This window comes from Podarcis melisellensis (genome assembly GCF_964234715.1).
Source record: "Podarcis melisellensis genome assembly, chromosome: 13".
In the NCBI taxonomy this organism is placed as follows: domain Eukaryota; kingdom Metazoa; phylum Chordata; class Lepidosauria; order Squamata; family Lacertidae; genus Podarcis; species Podarcis melisellensis.
Genome location: NC_138545.1, coordinates 36212939 through 36232460, shown reverse-complemented (window position 1 = coordinate 36232460; position 19522 = coordinate 36212939). Strand labels below are relative to the sequence as shown.

Genomic DNA, 19522 nt, shown 5'->3' with positions numbered 1-19522 from the left:
AAGGTGAAGGGACCCCTGACCATTAGGTCCAGTCACGAACGACTCTGGGGTTGCGGTGCTCATCTCACTTTACTGGCTGAGGGAGCCGGCGTACAGCTTCCGGGTCATGTGGCCAGCATGACTAAACCGCTTCTGCCAAACCAGGGCAGCACACGGAAATGCCGTTTACCTTCCCACCGGAGTGGTACCTCTTTATCTACTTGCACTTTGACCTGCTTTCGAACTGCTAGGTTGGCAGGAGCAGGGACCGAGCAACGGGAGCTCACCCCGTCTCGGGGATTCGAACCGCCGACCTTCTGATCAGCAAGTCCTAGGTTCTGTGGTTTAACCCACAGCGCCACCCGTGTCCCAATAGTACATAAAATAATACAATACAAATTGAGAAGCAGAGACTAGAGGGTGGGGCAAGGCAGGTGGAAGGAGGCCTTGCCTGACAAAGTCTCTCCCCTCACAGTTCTTCCTCCAGGAACTGCTCCCTTATGAGGACTCCTAGGGTCAGAGGGTGGGGCAAGGTAGGTGGAAAGAGGCCTTGCCTGATGGAGTCTCTCCCCTCACAGTTCTTCCTCCAGGAACTGCTCCCTTATGAGGACTCCTAGGGTCGGAGGGTGGGGTGAGGCAGGTGGAAAGAGGCCTTGCCTCACAGTCATGGAAGACAGGGTGTCCAGAGGGAGGTTTTTTTTGGAGAAGAGCTGTTAGTGTTACAGCCTGTAGGCAAGGAAATCTCAGGAGCAGGGGGTGGACTCATCGCAGATCCTTTGGATTTCTCCTCCTGGAAGTACATGCCAAAGTATTTGACACTCTGGCTGCTTCCTGAGATTGTCCAAGGAGAGGATCGCTCCATCTTCCATGACTCTTGGTGCATAAAGCATTTCTCGTGTGTCCTGAGTTATGACAGATGGCCTTGCTCAGAGGCTCCTGCTGTCAATCTCACCATGGACTCAGGAGAAGATTTCTTCATAACCAATGCATTGTTGTGTTTGCATCTCAGATTTTCAGCTCGCCTGAGATGGTGTGCAGATTCCAACTTCCAATAAAATATGTGAATCTAAGGAACCCTATAGAAACCATCCCCATTCCAGCCACAGTTGAGTACATGGCTCTTCCCTGTATACTCTCTCCCTGTTCCTCACTTTTCTTTGAATTATGATCTGGCAACCATTACTTCTGGCAGCGTTCTTACACAGTTGGACATACCACCTCCTGGTATATCTTCTTAGATGTTCCTAATCCCTATCTATATTTATTTATTTGATGGCCACAGGGGTCGCCAGCCTTTTCGGACCAGGGGGCACATTTTGAATATTGAGAGTTCTGAGGGCACAAGTCACAAAATGGCTGCTGTGGGGGCAGAAAATTAGAAAGTGTGCAGTCGGGGAAATGCTTTCCTCATAACTGTATTTCCATATGAGCGCAAGCATAAACTGTTGAATTTCTGCCTGGAAAATAAGACAGAAGCAGGGAAAAAAATACATTAAAAAGGAGAAAACAGCAGGCCTTTAAGACCCCAGGAATTCCTCTTGCCTGTTGGCTCAACAATTCACTTATCAACCACAGCTCTGACTTCACTCATTGGTTAAAAACACTAGCAAGCTAGATCAGCCGGGCTTGCTCATTTCACGAAAAATGCTTGAAAGGGTATCTGCATATTTTGGTTTCAAAACTTCCTTTCTAGGAGAAAGCTCAAAAGACTGGGGCCGCTGTGCAGGGGTGCAAATGAAGAGCCTCATGGGCGCAATGGCTTATACAGGCATGAGATTGGCAGCCCTTGAATTGCTGCATTGACTAGAACCCTAAATCTTTGCAGATTCCTGTACAAAATTAACACCTCTTGGTTTGATTTCTCTCTCTTGGACAAGTGTGCAGATTGCATCTACCCAACAGATTTCATACTTCTTGTGCATTTATTAAAACAACTCATTCGCCACCTTTAAACCAGAAGTTGCGACATAAACATATCAAAATACAGCCATACCTTGGTTTTTGAACTGATTAGTTCTTGAATGTTTCGGCTCCCGAATGATCGAATCCCGGAAGTGACTGTTCTGGTTTACAAACTATTTTTGGAAGCCAAAGGTCCGATGGGGCTTCCGCAGTTTCCGATTGGCTGCAGGAGCTTCCTGCAGCCAATCACAAGCCATGCTTTGGTTTCCAAACGTTTTGGAAGTCAAATGGACTTCCGGAACGGATTCTGTTTGACTTCCAAGGTATGACTGTACGTATTTAAATGCTTTATTGGAGATAAAAAAAATATGCGTTTTTGAATATTAAAGGAAGTAGAAATTTAAATGAATACTTACATGGAGAGTTTTTGGTTTTTTTAAATCACAGATTAATTCACAAATGGCACAAACAGATTTAATGGGTAAAAACAGAAATACCGATTTGTCCCTCCCAGGCTGAGGGCTGTAACTCCTCATCTCTCACAACCCTTTGGGAAGGAAAGAGAGAGAAATCTGCTGCCTCAGCCAATGTCCGTGTCCCTCTCTGTTCCATCCCTCCTTTGCCAAGTGACTTTTCCATTCTGCTGTGTCACGCGTCCCCTCTCTTTGTCTCATGCGGCGGAGTTCAGAAGTGACTTAATGCTTGGGTGCTTTGGGCATAGTGGCGTAAGAATTTAATGAGCAGGTGTCAAATCAATTACACATAGCCGTCTCAGGCTCCGAGCATGGGAAACTGTGTAGGTGTGTCACACAGCCCTTTTTTGGAGGGCAACCTGGTTCTGGGTGAGGCCTAAGTCGACGCGAGCAAATTTCTCCTCAGGAGGTAGCGCTTTTCTACCTCAGGCATTCGTCTCTGGCCTAAACCAACCTGGACTTCACACCTTGGAGGGGACCCTGGCGCAGCCATTAGTCCTTCGGGGTGCAAGAAAAGGATGGGGAAAGGCTTTCTGCTTCCTAAGACCACCCCATCTCTGCTTCTCACATAAGATTTGTTGCCTGAGACATCCTCTCCAGGCGTCCTGCTACGGTGTATAGCAGGAACGCCTGAGGCAGGGGGACCGGGGGCGAACAAGCTTCTCCCAGCTCTCCTCAATGTCGTTCTTGCCGTCTTCTGTGAGTCGGAAGGTGGCTTCATGAAGCGCAGTCACTCCCCGTGCAAGGCCTGAACGAATTGTGGAATTCCCTTCTGCAGTTACAGAAGATTCCCCACTTCACTGTCTCGCATGCTCTAGTTATCTCCTGCTTGGACTACTGCAATGCACTCTACGTGGGGCTACCTTTGAAGGTGACCCAGAAACTACAACTAATCCAGAATGCGGCAGTTGCTCTGAGGGGCTCCCAACAGAATATTAAAAACACGATAAAACATCAAATGTTAAGAACTTTCCTAAACAGGGCTGCCTTCAGATGTCTTCTAAAAGCCAGATACAGTGGTACCTCAGGTTACATACGCTTCAGGTTACATACACTTCAGGTTACAGGCTCCATTAACCCAGAAATAGTACCTCGGGTTAAGAACTTTGCTTCAGGCTGAGAACAGAAATCGTGCTCTGGCGGCAGTGGGAGGCCCCATTAGCTAAAGTGATTATTCAGGTTAAGAACAGTTTCAGGTTAAGAACGGACCTCTGGAACGAATTAAGTTCTTAACCCGAGGTACCACTGTAGTTGTTTATTTCCTTGACATCTGATGGGAGGGAGTTCCACAGGGCGGGCGCCGCTACCGAGAAGGCCCTCTGCCTGGTTCCCTGTAACCTCAGTTATTGCAGTGAGGGAACTGCCAGAAGGCCCTCGGAGCTGGACTTCAGGTGGAGACGCTCTTTTAGATATATTGGGCCGAGGCCCTTTAGGGCTTTAAAGGTCAGCACCAACACTTTTAATCATTCATATATACAGACACCGCTGAGAAGTAAGGTCCATTGTGCTGAACGAACGGGAGTTAACTCCTAACTCCTAAGCAGGTATTGTTTTTCAGCCAAAGTCGGGGCCGCACTCTGCATCAAATTGCAACCAGCTGCAGAACACTTAAGTTTATGGTGGGCAGGGTAAAAGGAAGCCAAACAATCTTCACAGTAAACAGAGTGGAGGTGCTGCTTCTGTAGCCTCCTGCATTTAACTGGAAATGCCTCAAAAGACTCATGATCTTTGCAAGTTTTGATGGGAATCAACCTGCTCTGTACCTCTTAGACTAATGTTCAGGTTGGAACATGGCAGATATCAAAATACCTTTAGAAAACCATATGGAATTGTGCATGTCGAGTGAAAATACATATAGGGATGTGTCTTTTGAGAGGAAATGTGTGTACTGCAAGGGGAAAGATGTTTAGTATTGCATATTTAAATGCTGATTTTTGTGCAGTTTTTTTCAAAAATGCAGTTTAATGCAGGAATGGGGTAGAGTGGAGCTATGGATTAAGAGAAGTGAAAGTGACATGGAGCAGAAGTAAACTGATACTCTTACCCTTATGTCCAACATCCTTATTCTCATTCCCCTTCAGATGTCAAGGAAATAAACAACTATCTGTGACTTTTAGAAGACATCTGAAGGCAGCCCTGTTTAGGGAAGTTTTTGATGTTTGATGTTTTATTGTGCTTTTAATATTCTGCTGGGAGCCGCCCAGACTGGCTGGGGAAACCCAGCCAGATGGGCGGCATATAAATTATTTTTATTTTTATTTTTATTTCAGGACCAGTTAGGCCTGGCATGCATCCCTGTTTGGCCCATGTGGTTATTTTTCCAAAATCAGACCCATCTGCCCCTCACCTGATATCATACATGAGGTGGGGAGACATATAAGAATGTAGCTGCAACTGGGAGCTTGAAACGAGCTCCCGATTATTTCCAATAGGAACTCCCCAGTGCAGCTGAGTGAGGCACAACGCTTTGCAAGTCCCGACAATCCGCTGATTCTCAATGCCTGCAGGGCCCTGTGCTGTGCAAGTGGGGGGCTTGCAAAGTGCTGTTTCTTTGCCTACAGCTGTTTTGATTTCAGACTGCTCAGCCAAAGGAAAATGGGTCACCCAATGTCATGGTGACATCAGGTGATTGACAGGTGGCTGGCCCTGCAAGGGGAGAGGGGGGTGGAGATAAGAATCCACCCCCCCAGCTGCATCCAGTTCCCTACCCCTTCTTTATTCCATAGAATCTATGCTGTGTTTTGCAGCCTTTTAAAAGTAGCCTTAGCAGCTGATGGTTGTTTTTTTGGCTAAACTAAAGCTGTACAAGGAAACATCATTTCCCTACAGTGAAGCAGTTCCTCTTTAATGCATATAATAATATTGTATTCTTTTTCCGCACAGAAAGTTACATTTGCTACTCTGTATTAAAAAATACTATTGATTTCCCACTCGTCCAGCATCAATGCTTATAACCCAAATCACATAAAATTTCATTTTAGGTTTCCTCTTTATCTGATTCCATCCTCTGTGACATATTTCTCAATATGTTCCGCTGTTTTCTTACACTTCAGACACCGCTGTGGTCCTCATGTGTGGAAAATAACTTTTTATATAGACTAGGAAAGGTTTCCAGTCTTCTTTAAAAGATTCTAAATTTAGACAGCATCTTAAGAAGCAGAGACATCACCTTGCCGACAAAGACCCGTATAGTTAAAGCTATGGTTTTCCCAGTAGTGATGTATGCAAGTGAGAGCTGGACCATAAAGAAGGCTGATCGCCGAAGAATTGATGCTTTTGAATTATGGTGCTGGAGGAGACTCTTAAGAGTCCCATGGACTGCAAGAAGATCAAACCTATCCATTCTGAAGGAAATCAGCCCTGAGTGCTCACTGGAAGGACAGATCCTGAAGCTGAGACTCCAATACTTTGGCCACCTCATGAGAAGAGAAGACTCCCTGGAAAAGACCCTGATGTTGGGAAAGATGGAGGGCACAAGGAGAAGGGGACGACAGAGGACGAGATGGTTGGACAGTGTTCTCAAAGCTACCAGCATGAGTTTGACCAAACTGTGGGAGGCAGTGGAAGACAGGAGTGCCTGGCGTGCTCTGGTCCATGGGGTCACGAAGAGTCGGACACGACTAAATGACTAAACAACAACAACAAAAATTTGTATCTTTCATCAGTGCCGTCAGTTTTGCCATCTCTGCCTGTTCCAAGATTTTCATCAAATGTTCTTCCTTGGAGGGTGTTCTCTCTTCCTTCCATTTCTGTGCGTGTAGAATCCTTGCTGCTGTAGTCACATGTGCACATAAATACTGTTGAGGCTTCCTTTAGGATTTCACCGTCTACTCTCCCAGTGATGCAGTTTTCACGTAATGCTAAGCCAAACCGTAGCTTAGCCAAACCAAAAATTGTGGCTGTCCTCAGTCCTGCTGTGCCAACTAAGCTATGGTTTGGCTTAGCATGTTGTCTGGGCCCAGTCTCATGGTTCTGCTTGCTGCAGACAAAGATTTCTTCTCGGTTTCCTGCCTATGGGTTTGTCTTGCGGATGCAAGGCCAGGTTTAGATGTAGTGCTCAGTGGTGGACTTGTAAAAGGATAAAATGCTTCTTAGGCATTTAAGTAAGCAAAAGAAACAACATTTTCCTGCTCCTAGCAGACTTGTTAAAATATATAAGTCTAAATGAGATAAGTGCTAGGGATGTAACAAGGTTGAGGGTACGTTTTATCATATGTGGTGGACTTGTAAAAGGGTAAAAGAGTATTGGGAAATGATATATAATGAATTGAAAAAAACAACAATGTTTAAACATACCTTTCCAAAACAAACTAGAGTCTTTTTTGTTGGGAATAATTCAGAGGGAAATTCCCAGGTGTCAGAAAAGACTACAGTGGTACCTCGGGTTACAGACGCTTCAGGTTACAGACTCCGGTAACCCAGAAATAGTACCTTGGGTTAAAAACTTTGCTTCAGGATGAGAACAGAAATCATGCAGCGGCAGCAGGAGGCCCCATTAGCTAAAGTGGTGCTTCAGGTTAAGAACAGTTTCAGGTTAAGAACAGACCTCCAGAACGAATTAAATTCTTAACCTGAGGTACCACTATATTTATGTATGCTACAACCATGGCCCGTGTTTCGTTACCCCCAAAATGGAAAACGAGCAAGGTCCCAACCAAAGAAGAATGGCAACTTAAAAACTGATGGAATACACGCAACTTGCAGATTTAACATATAAGAATAAGAGAACAAGAAGTATGTATGTTTAAAGAAAACTGGAAAATGTTTACTGAATATATGGGTGGAAATTGTGTTCATTTAAAAATGCTGGTAGCAGTAAGATAAATTCAACAGTGAAAGCAAGTTTTAATGGATGTAACAATGGATTACTGAATGGTTTAGTTCATCTAAAATATCCAGGGATGTGTGGTATGCAAAATGAACCACGGAAAGGGAAGAAGGGAAGTCATGGATTTAAGGTTGTTTAAATGAATATTTTGAAAAACGATAGATATAGATAGATAGATAGATAGATAGATAGATAGATAGATAGATGATAGATAGATAGATAGATAGATAGATAGATAGATAGATAGATAGACAGTCAGATAGACAGATAGACAGACAGATAGATAGATGTAGTGCTCTGCCAGAGCATGGCATAGCCCTGGGTAGCACAGGTCATGCTAAACCATGTTTTGGCATGGTATATCACGTCCAAACATATGTAAAAACCAGTGCATGGTGCCTTGCTCTCCCAGTATAGGATGATATGCATTGACACATCCACTGGGAGACTGAATTTCTAGATGCCACTGGAGAAAAACTAAACTCCGAAGAACGATGCCAATGCCTGAACCTCACAAAATGTAATGAATAGAGATCTATTTACAGGGGAACTGTTCCTGGTAAACATGGACACTTGATTCTTCCTTAAAGTCTGGAGCAAATTTCAAGCCCTGCTTGCAGGCCGCTGTGACAGAGATGTTATCCTCCGAACACGGGTAGCAGAATGCTTGCAGCACCCCTCTGCTATCCACCAGTCTTCGGAGTACATCTGGGATCGCTCAGTGGAAACACTTCAGCATGAAACGTGAAACGCAGGGAATAAAAAGTAGGGGGGGACGATTTGAGGGCATACGTGCGTTCTGTATGGAATACTCGAGTGTTCTCCCTGTTGCGATGGTGCAGGCGGGGATTTGAGAGTAACGTCTGGCGAAGCTAGAAGCATTCCAGAGGGAGGGACTGTGTAATGAGTTAGCAACAGCTCCTTGTCACAAAGCCCATGCTGATTCCAAAGCGAGCGAGCGGCAGAGGGGAGGGGGAAGTATGACGTGAGTGGTGGTGATGGAGACGAGCGCTGCTTGTTTTCATGTGAATATAATCCTGCTGCTTTGTGGAAGCAAAGAGGATTATTTCACACCAACAAGCCCCAATAGCGGCCTAAAAAACGACAGCAGGGTCTTGTGTATGTGTGTGTGCGTGCGCGCTTGGGAAGACACGTTAACTTATTACACAATCCTCCTCTGCTTCCCCACCTCAATCTTTCCCTCTGTCTGGAGAGATAATATATAACTTGCTCAAGGGCTTTGGGAGGGAACAACTTAGAGCAGAGAAGCAACAGGGGAAGGATGTATTCAGGGCCGGCCCTGCTGTTAGGTAGAATGAGGAGGCTGCTTCAGAAGGCAAATGCTGGGAGGGAGGGGGGAAGAACAGCATTCTGCCCTCAGGTGCCAGTGGAAGACACAGTCCACCATCACCTGTCAGGTTTCCTTGTGCTCCCTTCCAACTCTAGGACTCTATGATCCTAGACTGCATTTATGCACATTTGCAGGACTGTACTGCAACATTCGGGACTCGGGTGGCGCTGTGAGTTTGACCACAGAGCCTAGGGATTGCCGATCAGAAGGTCGGCGGTTTGAATCCCCGTGATGGGGTGAGCTCCCGTTGCTCGGTCCCTGCTCCTGCCAACCTAGCAGTTCAAAAGCACATCAAAGTGCAAGTAGATAAATAGATACCGCTCTGGCGGGAAGGTAAACGGCGTTTCCGTGCACTGCTCTGGTTTGCCAGAAGCGGCTTAGTCATGCTGGCCACATGACCCGGAAGCTGTATGCCAGCTCCCTCAGCCAATAAAGCGAGATGAGCGCCGCAACCCCAGAGTCGTCCATGACTGGACCTAATGGTCAAGGGTCCCTTTACCTTTTACTGCAACAATCAGGGACACAGGTGTTGCTGTGGTCTAAACCTCAGAGCCACTTGGGGTTGCTGATCAGAAGGTCAGTGGTTCAAATGTGCTTGAGGGTGGTGAGTTCCCATTGCTCTGTCCCAGCTTCTGCCAACCTGGCAGTTCAAAAGCACACCAGCCGCAAGTAGATAAATAGGTACCGCTGCAGCAGGAAGGTAAACAGCATTTCCGTGCACTCTGGTTTCTGTCACTGTGTCCCGTTGTGTGAGAAGCGTTTAGTCATGCTGGCCATGTGGAGAAACACCAGCTCCCTCGGCCTGAAAGCTAAATGAGCGCCGTAACCCCATAGTTACCTTTGACTGGACTTAACCATCCAGGGGTACTTTACTGCAGCATTCAGAGCAGTGCACATTTTAAAGGACAGCTGGGTTTCACTTTGCGTATTGCTTCCTGAAAGTGCAAGTGATTTAAGTTCTCCAGACTCACAATGCCTACGATAGAAATTTCTCGCTCCAAATGTAACAGAGCTGTAGAAAAAGTCTCTATGAACTGAAAGCAGAGATGCTCTATGTGGCTTTGTTATCCATTAAAATGTTTCAAGGAAAACATTTTTAATGGAATCACATTTCTCCCACATCCCTGGCCAGCCAGTGCCTTAGCCCATTTCCCTTGATCTGTGAGAAGTAGAGCCAAGTTTGATCTTCGACAACATTTCATTTTTGAGATTCAATGAGGGGCTGCAAGGGTGGGGATCGAGAGAGCCTGAACTGGGGTTCTCTTCTCCCTTTGCTACTGCTCAAGCGCTGACCCCCTGAGTTTCTTTGCAAACATCCTTCTGTGTTTTCGTCCCCGCAAGCATTCAGATTGGGCAGGGAGGGGGACGAGTGAAAGGTCTCGACAGACAGGCTCAGATATGATCCGTTTCCCGGGAGACGTCAGCAGTGTGTGTCTCCTGCGAATGCAAATAAAAGGAGTCTATAATGAAGAGAGAGAGAGAGGCTAGTGTTTTTTCCTCGCTGCCTTCCACCACCAGGATTTATTGTTCGAAGATAAGAGGGCAAAATAAGTACTGTACTGGCCATGCTCTTGCTCTGCAGTCTCTCTGGCAAATTGCTGGATTCGTCTCCCGACTGCCGGATTGTTCTTTTCAGTCCACAAGGAGGGAGGAGGTGTTTGCAGTTAGAGCGTTACAATGAAAACCAGCAATTTATTGCTAAAGAAAAGGGTAACCAGGCTTCAGTTCGGCTAGGAAGCCTCATGTTGCCAACTCCCCGCCTCCCCCAAGTTTCTGAGCTGTGGTTTAATTTGCAAAAATGGGCAGGCTAAGTTTGCTCATCTCTGTGCTGCAAGTTACTTATTTCACTGGTTTCTGCAGGTCAAGCTGTGTGTGTATGTGTGTGTGTTGTTGCTTGTAGCTAGTCCTAGATGGAATTGCACTCCTGAAGGACCATGCCGGCTGTTTGGGAGTTCAGCTGCACCCAGCATGCCCGGGGATGCCCCGGTGGTGGCAGGGCCTGGAGTGCTTATTACCAGTTTAGGCTGGCACACCAATACCTGATGCCACCACTTCTTCTTTTCCCCTGCTATAAGTTTTCTGGGAAGGTTTAGGGGTTGGTGGTATGGGGCTACCTTTGAAGGTGACCCGGAAACGACAACTAATCCAGAATGCGGCAACTAGACTGGTGACTGGAAGCGGCCGCCAAGACCACATAACACCGGTCCTAAAAGACTCCCAGTACGTTTCCAAGCACAATTCCAAGTGTTGGTGCTGACCTTTAAAGCCCTGAACGGCCTCGGCCCAGTATACCTGAAGGAGCGTCTCCACCCCCATTGTTCAGCCTGAGGGCCAGCTCTGAGGGGCTGCTGGCAGTTCCCTCCCTGTGAGAAGTGACGCCCGCCCTCTGGAACACCCTCCCATCAGATGTCAAGGAAATAAACAACTATCTGGCTTTTAGAAGACATCTGAAGGCAGCCCTGTTTAGGGAAGTTTTTAATGTATGATGTTTTATTGTGTTTTTAGTATTCTGCTGGGAGCTGCTCAGAGTGGCTGGGAAAACCCAGCCAGATGGGTGGGGTATAAATAATCAATGATAACAAATTATAATCATAATTGTTACTATTTTATTATTGCAGGGTTGGGACAGGCATAGCTATCTCCCGCAGAACTGGAGACTTGAGATGGGTAGAACTGTCCTGCTCACATTTCCCTGTAATACGTATCTTTCATCCCTTCCTGTTTTCAATTCCATGGTTTCTGGTGTCAATGCCACAGTCTACCGTGACCTGCAAGCCCACAATCTTAGCTGGCTCATGATGTCAACACCCCTCGGATAGGTCCTTCTGAGTCTCCTCTCTCACTTCAGAGCTTCCCACCTCATCTCACCTTGCTTCCCCTTCCATAGGTGTTTGTGAAGGCCCACTTTGACTATGACCCAGCCTCTGACAACCTCATTCCATGTAAGGAAGCCGGGCTGAAGTTCATTGCCGGAGACCTCCTCCAGATCGTCAACCAAGATGACCCCAACTGGTGGCAGGTATGGACCTTGTGTCAAATAAATGAGCCATGGGCAGGATCAGGCCCGGGTGCATGTTCATGGGATTAGGCATGGGTGGCGTTCAGGGATAGCTGTTTGCCACCAAGAAATCAATATGTAGGGAGCTAGGCCAGAACCAGCAAGGGAAATCAGACTGGCTCCATGCAAGACAGAATAGGACATCTGCACATTTAGGTGTCCTAGAAAGTAATGCAATTCCTAGGCAAAAAACAAGAAGTCTGTATGAGGGGGTGTTATGGACTGAATTGAATAGGATCCAAACTGCAGCAGTCTGATTGGTCCTAGAACAATAGGATTCAGAATGCAGCAGTCTGATTGGTCCTAGAACAATGCAGCAGTATGATTGGTTGGCAGGAACCACCCAATCATGCTCCAGATAGAAGTGAATCCACAACCTGATTGGCTTACAGTAGAATTCTGGAATTAGCCAATCATGTGCAGCCCATTGTGTAAATAATGTATATAAAGCAGATACTTTGAGAGGACTTTCATTCATTCCTCCTCACCACTATGAGCTGAATAAAGAGCATGAAATCACTTTGCGACTCTGAATATATTTCAGGGGGTCTCCACCTCTACTTTACTGCAGTTCTTTTATTAATACTGCAACTGCTAAAAATGTCAGAATGAAGAAAATGGGTTGTGTGCCTTTGTGGGAGGGGGAAAGGTTTTTCCGTGATCTCGGGTCCCGCAATTTACCTCCCCACCTCAGAACTAACCTTTGGTTGTTTCAGGCCTGCCACGTGGAAGGCGGCAGTGCTGGTCTGATCCCGAGCCAGCTGCTGGAGGAGAAACGTAAGGCCTTTGTGAAGCGAGACCTCGAAGTCACCCCCTCATCAGGTAAAAGGCACAGCCCCTCCCAGAGCCTCAGTTCTCAGAGTTCCCTGGGAAGAGAGACATAGATTGTGAAACGGTTTGAGGGGGGAAATGGGATTTTCCAGCCTTTCTCAACCTGTGGGTCCCCAGATGTTATTGAATTGCAACTCCCATCACCCCTAGCTAGCAAGGCCAGACCTCAGGGATGATGGGAGTTGTAGTCCAACAATATCTGGGGACCCACAGGTTGAGAACCACTGCCCCAAGGAATTCTGGGAGCTGCCGTTTGTCAAGGACGCTGAGAATTCTTAGGAGACCCTCTGTTCCCCTCCCAGAGCTACAATTCTCAGAGTGGTTTAACAGTCAATCTGTCTTCCTGGGGAACTCTGGGAGATAGCTCTGAGAGGAGAATACAGTGGTATTTTGGTTCTCGAATGGCTTAATTGTCAAACAATTTGGAACTTGAACGCTGCAAACCCGGAAGAAAGTGTTCCGGTTTGCAAACTTCTTTTCGGAAGCTGAACATGCTCTGATTTGAGTCCCACACTTCCAATTTGAGTGCCACACTTCCGATTTGAGGGCCACACTTTTTTTCTGAGTGCTGCATTCAGGTCTGTCTGTTTTTGCCATTTATTTTAGGGTTTTTTAAAAAAGTGTGGAACGGATTAATCCATTTTGCATTACTTTCTATGGGAAAGCATGCCTTGGTTTTGGAACGCTTTGGTTTTGGAACGGACTTCCGGAACGGATTAAGTTTGAAAACCAAGGTGCCACTGTAAAGGGTCTTCTAAGAACTGTTGACAATCTGCGGCTCCCAGAATTCTCTGGGGGAAGCGATGGCCGTTTAAAGTGGCATTGTGGTGCTTTCAAGGTGCGTCGTGTGAATGTGCCCCTACTCCCACCTTCTTCCACACGTGCGATAGCTTCCTCTCTCTGCAGCTTTGCTTAGTGCCTCCTTTCCCCCTCCTGGCAGGTGCCTTGTGCGGAAGCCTCAGCGGCAAGAAGAAGAAGAGGATGATGTATCTGACCACCAAAAATGCAGGCAAGGGTGTCTTCACATTTCTCCATCGCCTGACCATGCTTCCTCTGCATTAACGGCTGACGGCGATTTCTTTCCCTCCCACTTCAGAGTTCGACCGGCACGAGCTGCTGATCTACGAGGAAGTGGCTCGCATGCCTCCGTTCCGCAGAAAAACCTTGGTGCTGATCGGGGCTCAGGGGGTCGGCCGGCGCAGTCTTAAGAACAAGCTCATCATGTCTGACCAGTCGCAGTACGGAACCACTATCCCGTGTGAGTCTTGCTGATTGCAGACGGGGTGTCAGGAATGAGCCAGCTCCCAGTGAAGGTTTGCAGCCAACTGCAGAAAGCAGCCAGGAACAGAGAGACTTAGATGTTAGGCAGGGGAGAGCCATCAGCTGCAGACGTCTGCTCTTCCTGACCTTGATGGGCCGGCTGATAAGGCTAAGAGCAGGCTAAGCCAAAGCTCTCAGGAAGCACAAATAGGCATGAATAGACTCAGCCTCTCAGGCCAGGAAGAGGTTGGAGCTGACTCACTAAGACCAAGGAGTCGACGAATGGGAGGCTTGCTAGACAGGAAGCAAAACAAGAGGCATAAGAGCCGTAAGTTCAGTATCTTCTGCCGTGGCCGGAAGCACTCTCCAGAAGGGTCATCTTGAGTAATGATGCTGGAGCCGTTCGGAGCTATCTGTTTGTTTTTGCAATAAATCCTCCTTTTTCATTACCTACCCTTACTGTGTTATCAAGCTGGGAACCTGGACTCCTGACTTGGGGGCACGGGGGGCATCTTAATATCCTGGCAGATCCTAGTCCTGTTGTTGCACTCTGCCCTGGGTCTGTGTGTGTATGCGAAGGAGACTCCTGCACCTTGTGTTAGGAATGGATGAATCGGTCTATTTCTGGGCCCGTTTCACATTCACACACCTTGATTTATTTGTAAAATAATATTTGTGGTTGTGTGTGTGTGTGTGTGTGTACACACACACACACACACACAGACATACACACTTTTTTTTGGTTTTTCAGATTAAAGTTTTACAGCCAAATATCCAACGTACAACATAAAAACAAGATTCAAAAGAATCTCCTGGTCTTCCCTCTTCCCCTTTGCAGTTCCTATTATTAATCATTTCTTCCTGACATCTTTTACGATAATCCAAATCTTTTACCTCTCCAGTGTGTCCAAACCGGAGATCCCATCTCCAGTTTCAGTTTCCGGGTGATCTTTCTTTGTTCATCTGTGCTTCTGCAGATACTTCGCGGAGACCCAAGGAGCACGAGAAGACGGGGCATGTGTACTGCTTTGTGACCAGGAGTGAGATGGAGGGAGACATCAAAGCAGGCCGCTACCTGGAACACGGCGAGTATGAAGGGAACCTCTATGGGACCAAGATTGACTCCATCCATGAAGTCGTAGAGTCAGGCAAGATGTGCATTCTGGATGTGAACCCCCAGGTACTGCTTCTTTTCTGACTCCAAGGGTTGGGACCAAGGGAGGAGTGGGGAGAGCATCTTCCCTTGGTGGGCTGTGCCACGAACCTTTCCTGGTTGCAATGCTAGGTCTTGGATTGCATAATCTATTCAGGTCACATAATTTGTAAGTACAGAATTGCAACTCGACTGTTGCAGTACTGGAAGTCAGTCTCCCTTTCTTTCTTTCTTTCTTTCTTTCTTTCTTTCTTTCTTTCTTTCTTTCTTTCTTTCTTTCTTTCTTTCTTTCCTCCTTTCTCTCTTTCTTTCCTCCTCCCTCCCTCCCTCCCTCCCTCTTTCTTTTTTCCTTCCTTCCTTCCTTCCTTCCTTCCTTCCTTCCTTCCTTCCTTCCTTCCTTCCTTTCTTTCTTTCTTTCTTTCTTTCCCTTCCTTCCTTCCTTCCTTCCTTCCTTCCTTCCTTCCTTCCTTCCTTCCTTCCCTCCTCTCCTCCCTCCTATCTCTCTTTCTTTCTTCTCTCTTCTCTCTCTCTTCCTCTCTCTCATTCTTTCCTCTCTCTTCTCTCTTCTCTCTCTCTCTTTCTCTCCTCTTTCTTTCCTCTCTCTCTCTCCCCCCCTCTCCCCTCTTTCTTTCCTCTCTCTCTCTCTTCTCTCTTCTTTCTCTCTCTCTCTTTCCTCTTTCTTTGCCCCCCCCTCTCGGATGCGTCAAAAGGCTGTGAAAGTTTTGAGGACAGCGGAGTTCGTCCCGTACGTGGTGTTCATTGAGGCACCGGATTTTGAAACCCTTCGAGCCATGAACAAGGCAGCGCTGGAGAACGGTGTGGCAACCAAGCAGCTTGCGGTGAGTCCCCTCAATGCCCACATGGCAGGCAAGCGGGCAGAAGCAGTGGCGAGGAGGAGGGGTAGCAGCAGCAGCTGGGGCTAGCGGCTGCAAGGAAGGAGGCCTCTGGAGGTGGCCTTGTCAAGCACACCTCCTGCACAGAACTTGGCCGGGGGGAGCCAGTCCCTCCACAATAACCCCTAGCGTAACACAGAAGGGTTGTTAGAATCTAAGCTAAATACCATCATTTTGATATAAGGTGTGGTCCTCATAAATATATCAGCTATGTTAATGGAAATGCTGTTAATGGGAGACCTCCAGCCATCCACTTGGGGGGAGAAACTATGGCATGGAAATCTTGCTGATGTATTCAATGGTCCAGTTATTTGACAGTGTTCCTGTTCAATTTTCCTTTCTTCTTTGTCTTTAATAATAATAATAATTCAATTTATATACCACCCTTTATCAAAAGATCACAGGGTTATGTAGCATATTATTATTATTGTTGTTGTTGTTGTTACTGTTGTTTTACAATAACCTCTCTATTCTTTATATTCTAATAAAATTTATTCAAAAAACCCACACAGAGCATAAAAACAAAAACATAATAATAGACAGCATAATAATAAAATAATCATAATAACAGCCTCCCGCTGCACAGCTTTAACAGGCCATAGATTATGGAATGGCCAAAGGGCTGGGTTAAGAGGAATGTTTCTGCCTGGCTCCTAAAGACATGTAATGATGGTACCAGGCGAGCCTCTCTGGGGAGAGCATTCCACAGATTGGGGGCCGCCACAGAGAAAGCCTGTTCTCTTGTTGCTACCTTTCAAACCTCTCTGGGATGGAGGGAGATAAGATAGCTATCTTCAAATATCTAAAGGACTCGTTGTCACATGGAAAATGGAGCAAGCTTGCTTTCTCATGATCTGGAGCAGGCATCCCTAACCAGCGGCCCTCCAGATGTTTTGGCCTACAACTCCCACAATCCCTAGCTAACAGGGATGATGGGAATTGTAGTCCAAAACATCTGGAGGGCCGAAGGCTCTGGAGGGTAGGACCTGAACCAACGGCTTCAAGTTAGAAGAAAGGAGACTTTTTGGATTACAGTGGATGCTCGGGTTGCGAACGTGATCTGTGCGGGATGCATGTTCGCAACCAACAGCATCTGCGCACACGCAGGTTGCGATCCGGCACTTCTGCACATGCGCAAAGCGCGATTTAGCATTTCTGCACATGCGTATCTGTTGAAACCCGGAAGTAAACCGTTCCGGTACTTCCGGGTTTCTGCGGTCCGTAACTCAAAAAAACACAACTTGAAGCATCTGTAACCCGAGGTATGACTGTATTGGGTTATTGCTTTTATTTTGAGGTTTTATATTTTGAGGTTTTATATACAGTGGTACCTCGGGTTACATACGCTTCAGGTTACATACGCTGCAGGTTACAGACTCCGCTAACCCAGAAATAGTGCTTCAGGTTAAGAACTTTGCTCCAGGATGAGAACAGAAATCGTGCTCTGGCGGCACGGCGGCAGCAGGAGGCCTCATTAGCTAAAGTGCTGCTTCAGGTTAAGAACAGTTTCAGATTAATAACGGACCTCCGGAACAAATTAAGTACTTAACCCGAGGTACCACTGTATTGAGTTTGTTCTTTGAAATGCCCTGAGACCTCCGGGTATAAATTCAATTAATAATAATACTACTAATAATAATAATTTGCGTGTCCTGCCAGGATGCTGACCTGAAGCGGACGGTTGACGAGAGCTGCCGGATCCAGCGAGGCTACGGTCACTACTTTGACCTCTGCTTGGTCAACGACAACATGGAGCAGACATTCCAGCAGCTGCAGGAAGCCTTGGAGAAGTTGCACAACGAACCGCAATGGGTCCCCGTCAGCTGGGTCTACTAGAGGGACGCCCCGCCTCTACTCCTTCTCCTCCTCCTCCCCACAGCCTCAAGAGTGTCGGCTTTGTCCTCCTCACTGGGCCAAGAATCCCAGATCTCTTAACCTGCAGCACCCAGCACATGCCCCCATCCCTTGACGTCTTTCTCCTTTTCCCACCCACCGGGCACCACCTGAATAGCCCAGGCAAATCAGGCGCAGCAAAAAAGTTGGCTTTATTAGATTCGAAAAGCAAAGGTGCTTCCTTGACGGTCCGGCCCCAGATCACCTCCAACCAGCCAAGAACTCTGCCACACATGTGGGGGGGCGGCTGCTCTCCCCCACCCTCTCCTACCATTGCTGGCAACGCAGGAAGAATTCATCTCATGGCGGACGTGAGGGGTTGGTCAGAGGGGTCGAGCCAGGCTACCAGTTACCCACAATGCCTTGCCCCGTCGGCTCCACCCAATTGTGTCCGGCTCCTCTGATTGGGTCAGGCGGAAGAGGGGTGGGCAGGGAACACAATGCCTCTCCAGTCACAGCTAACTCACTGCCAAAATCACTGCTTTGTCGATGAACCACAATCTCAATATTGCCAAAAGAACTGGTAGCCTGGTGTTTTCGCCCCTCCTGGCTCCCCTGAACATACCATGCTGAGTATATTGGAGGAGGGGAGGGGCGAATGCCTTGCCAACCTTGGTCAGCACGAGATTTTGCGGGGTGTTGGGAAAACGGCAGAGGGACGCCTGAAAGGTTTGTAAACGAGGCAAGGAAGAATGTGGTGCAAGATAGCCTGGTGGTGGGGACTTTGCATTTGGACTTTTTCCCCTGGGCCGTGGTAGCTGGCAGCTGAATGAGATCCTTCGGCCTCAGTTTAGCTGTCTGTAAAATGGGGATATTTAATATGGTTTGTTTTTGTTTTATGCTGTTTGCAGAGGCGGGCTCCCTCGCTGCAAATATCCTGAAAGAGCTGTTGGGCGCATTGTGTCTCTGGTGCAACCTGGGTCTCCCTCAGCCTCCCCGAAGACCTCTCTCCCTGCCCCAAGCTCTTAGAAGAGCTTCTTTCAACTCTCCTAGGCAACACTGGGCAAGGGGGGGCTTATGGTTTGACTCTGCAAAAGGCAGCGTCGTTGTACCAGCTAGGAAGTCGTTCTTCTCCAGCCTCCGGGAAGTTGACCCACTAGTAGGAAAGCAGCGTAGGGAGGCTGTGAGGGAAACCCAGGGCTGGCATCAGGGATCAGCATCGGTGGGCACCTGCCAAGGCCCACACCTTTGCAAGGGGGGCACCTGCTCCTCAGCTGACTTCTTGCCTCCAAGTATGTAAACATTAAGAGCATAGAGCTATAGCATGCTGCTCCACCTGCCTTATGTTCTCCCTGTAGGTGGATGCATGGATCTAACCTGGGGGAGAGTGGGCACCTTAGAGGGGAAGTGGGGGGGCACCATGAGCACCCATTGTCCAGGGTGCCCCACCCCTTGCAAACAAACCCCTAAAAGCACCACCAGAGAAAGCAATAGCAATTACAGTCATCTTTGATCCTAATCCTAGCTGTTCCTGCCCACAGCCCTCTTTGTCCCTTTTTACAACATCAAAATAGCAAAACAGACTATCAGGCATTTAAAATCCATAGTGCATAAATACGGACTCCCCTCGCGGATTCCCCTTCATGGATTTTCCGTTACCTGCAGTTGCTTCCCTCGAGTTCCAGGGTTCTCCTTTTCTCCTGCCAAGGACCAACAACCACTACCTCACAACTCTATGGCAGCTGTTAACTGGCGGGACTACCCGCTGCAGGGCAAGGGCAGAACCTTGGACTTGGGGAGCTTTTTTTATTGCCAGGTAAAGAAAAGAAGCTTCTCTGCAGTGCTTCTCCCACATGCCAATTTCTTTCTCCCCCGCTTAAAAAAACACAACCCGATTTCCTCCCACCCATCACCCACCTCTGAGATGATGCTGAGTCCGCGGGGAGCTGGTCAGCAGGGCC

The 19522-nt window shown here is 47.5% G+C and overlaps 1 protein-coding gene across 2 annotated transcripts in view; it reads left to right on the top strand.

The window, feature by feature from the left end:
- Nucleotides 1–18560, top strand: part of MPP2 (MAGUK p55 scaffold protein 2) — a 66173-nt gene extending 47613 nt beyond the window's left edge. For both annotated transcript variants that reach the window (XM_081884543.1, XM_081884542.1), the window contains 7 exons: nucleotides 11421–11552; nucleotides 12308–12413; nucleotides 13363–13437; nucleotides 13519–13680; nucleotides 14660–14862; nucleotides 15546–15674; nucleotides 17388–18560. In XM_081884543.1, the coding sequence (XP_081740669.1) occupies nucleotides 11421–11552; nucleotides 12308–12413; nucleotides 13363–13437; nucleotides 13519–13680; nucleotides 14660–14862; nucleotides 15546–15674; nucleotides 17388–17564 (984 nt within the window). In that variant the 3' untranslated portion in view covers nucleotides 17565–18560. The remainder of the gene's footprint in view (nucleotides 1–11420; nucleotides 11553–12307; nucleotides 12414–13362; nucleotides 13438–13518; nucleotides 13681–14659; nucleotides 14863–15545; nucleotides 15675–17387) is intronic.
- Nucleotides 18561–19522: the final 962 nt, after the last annotated feature.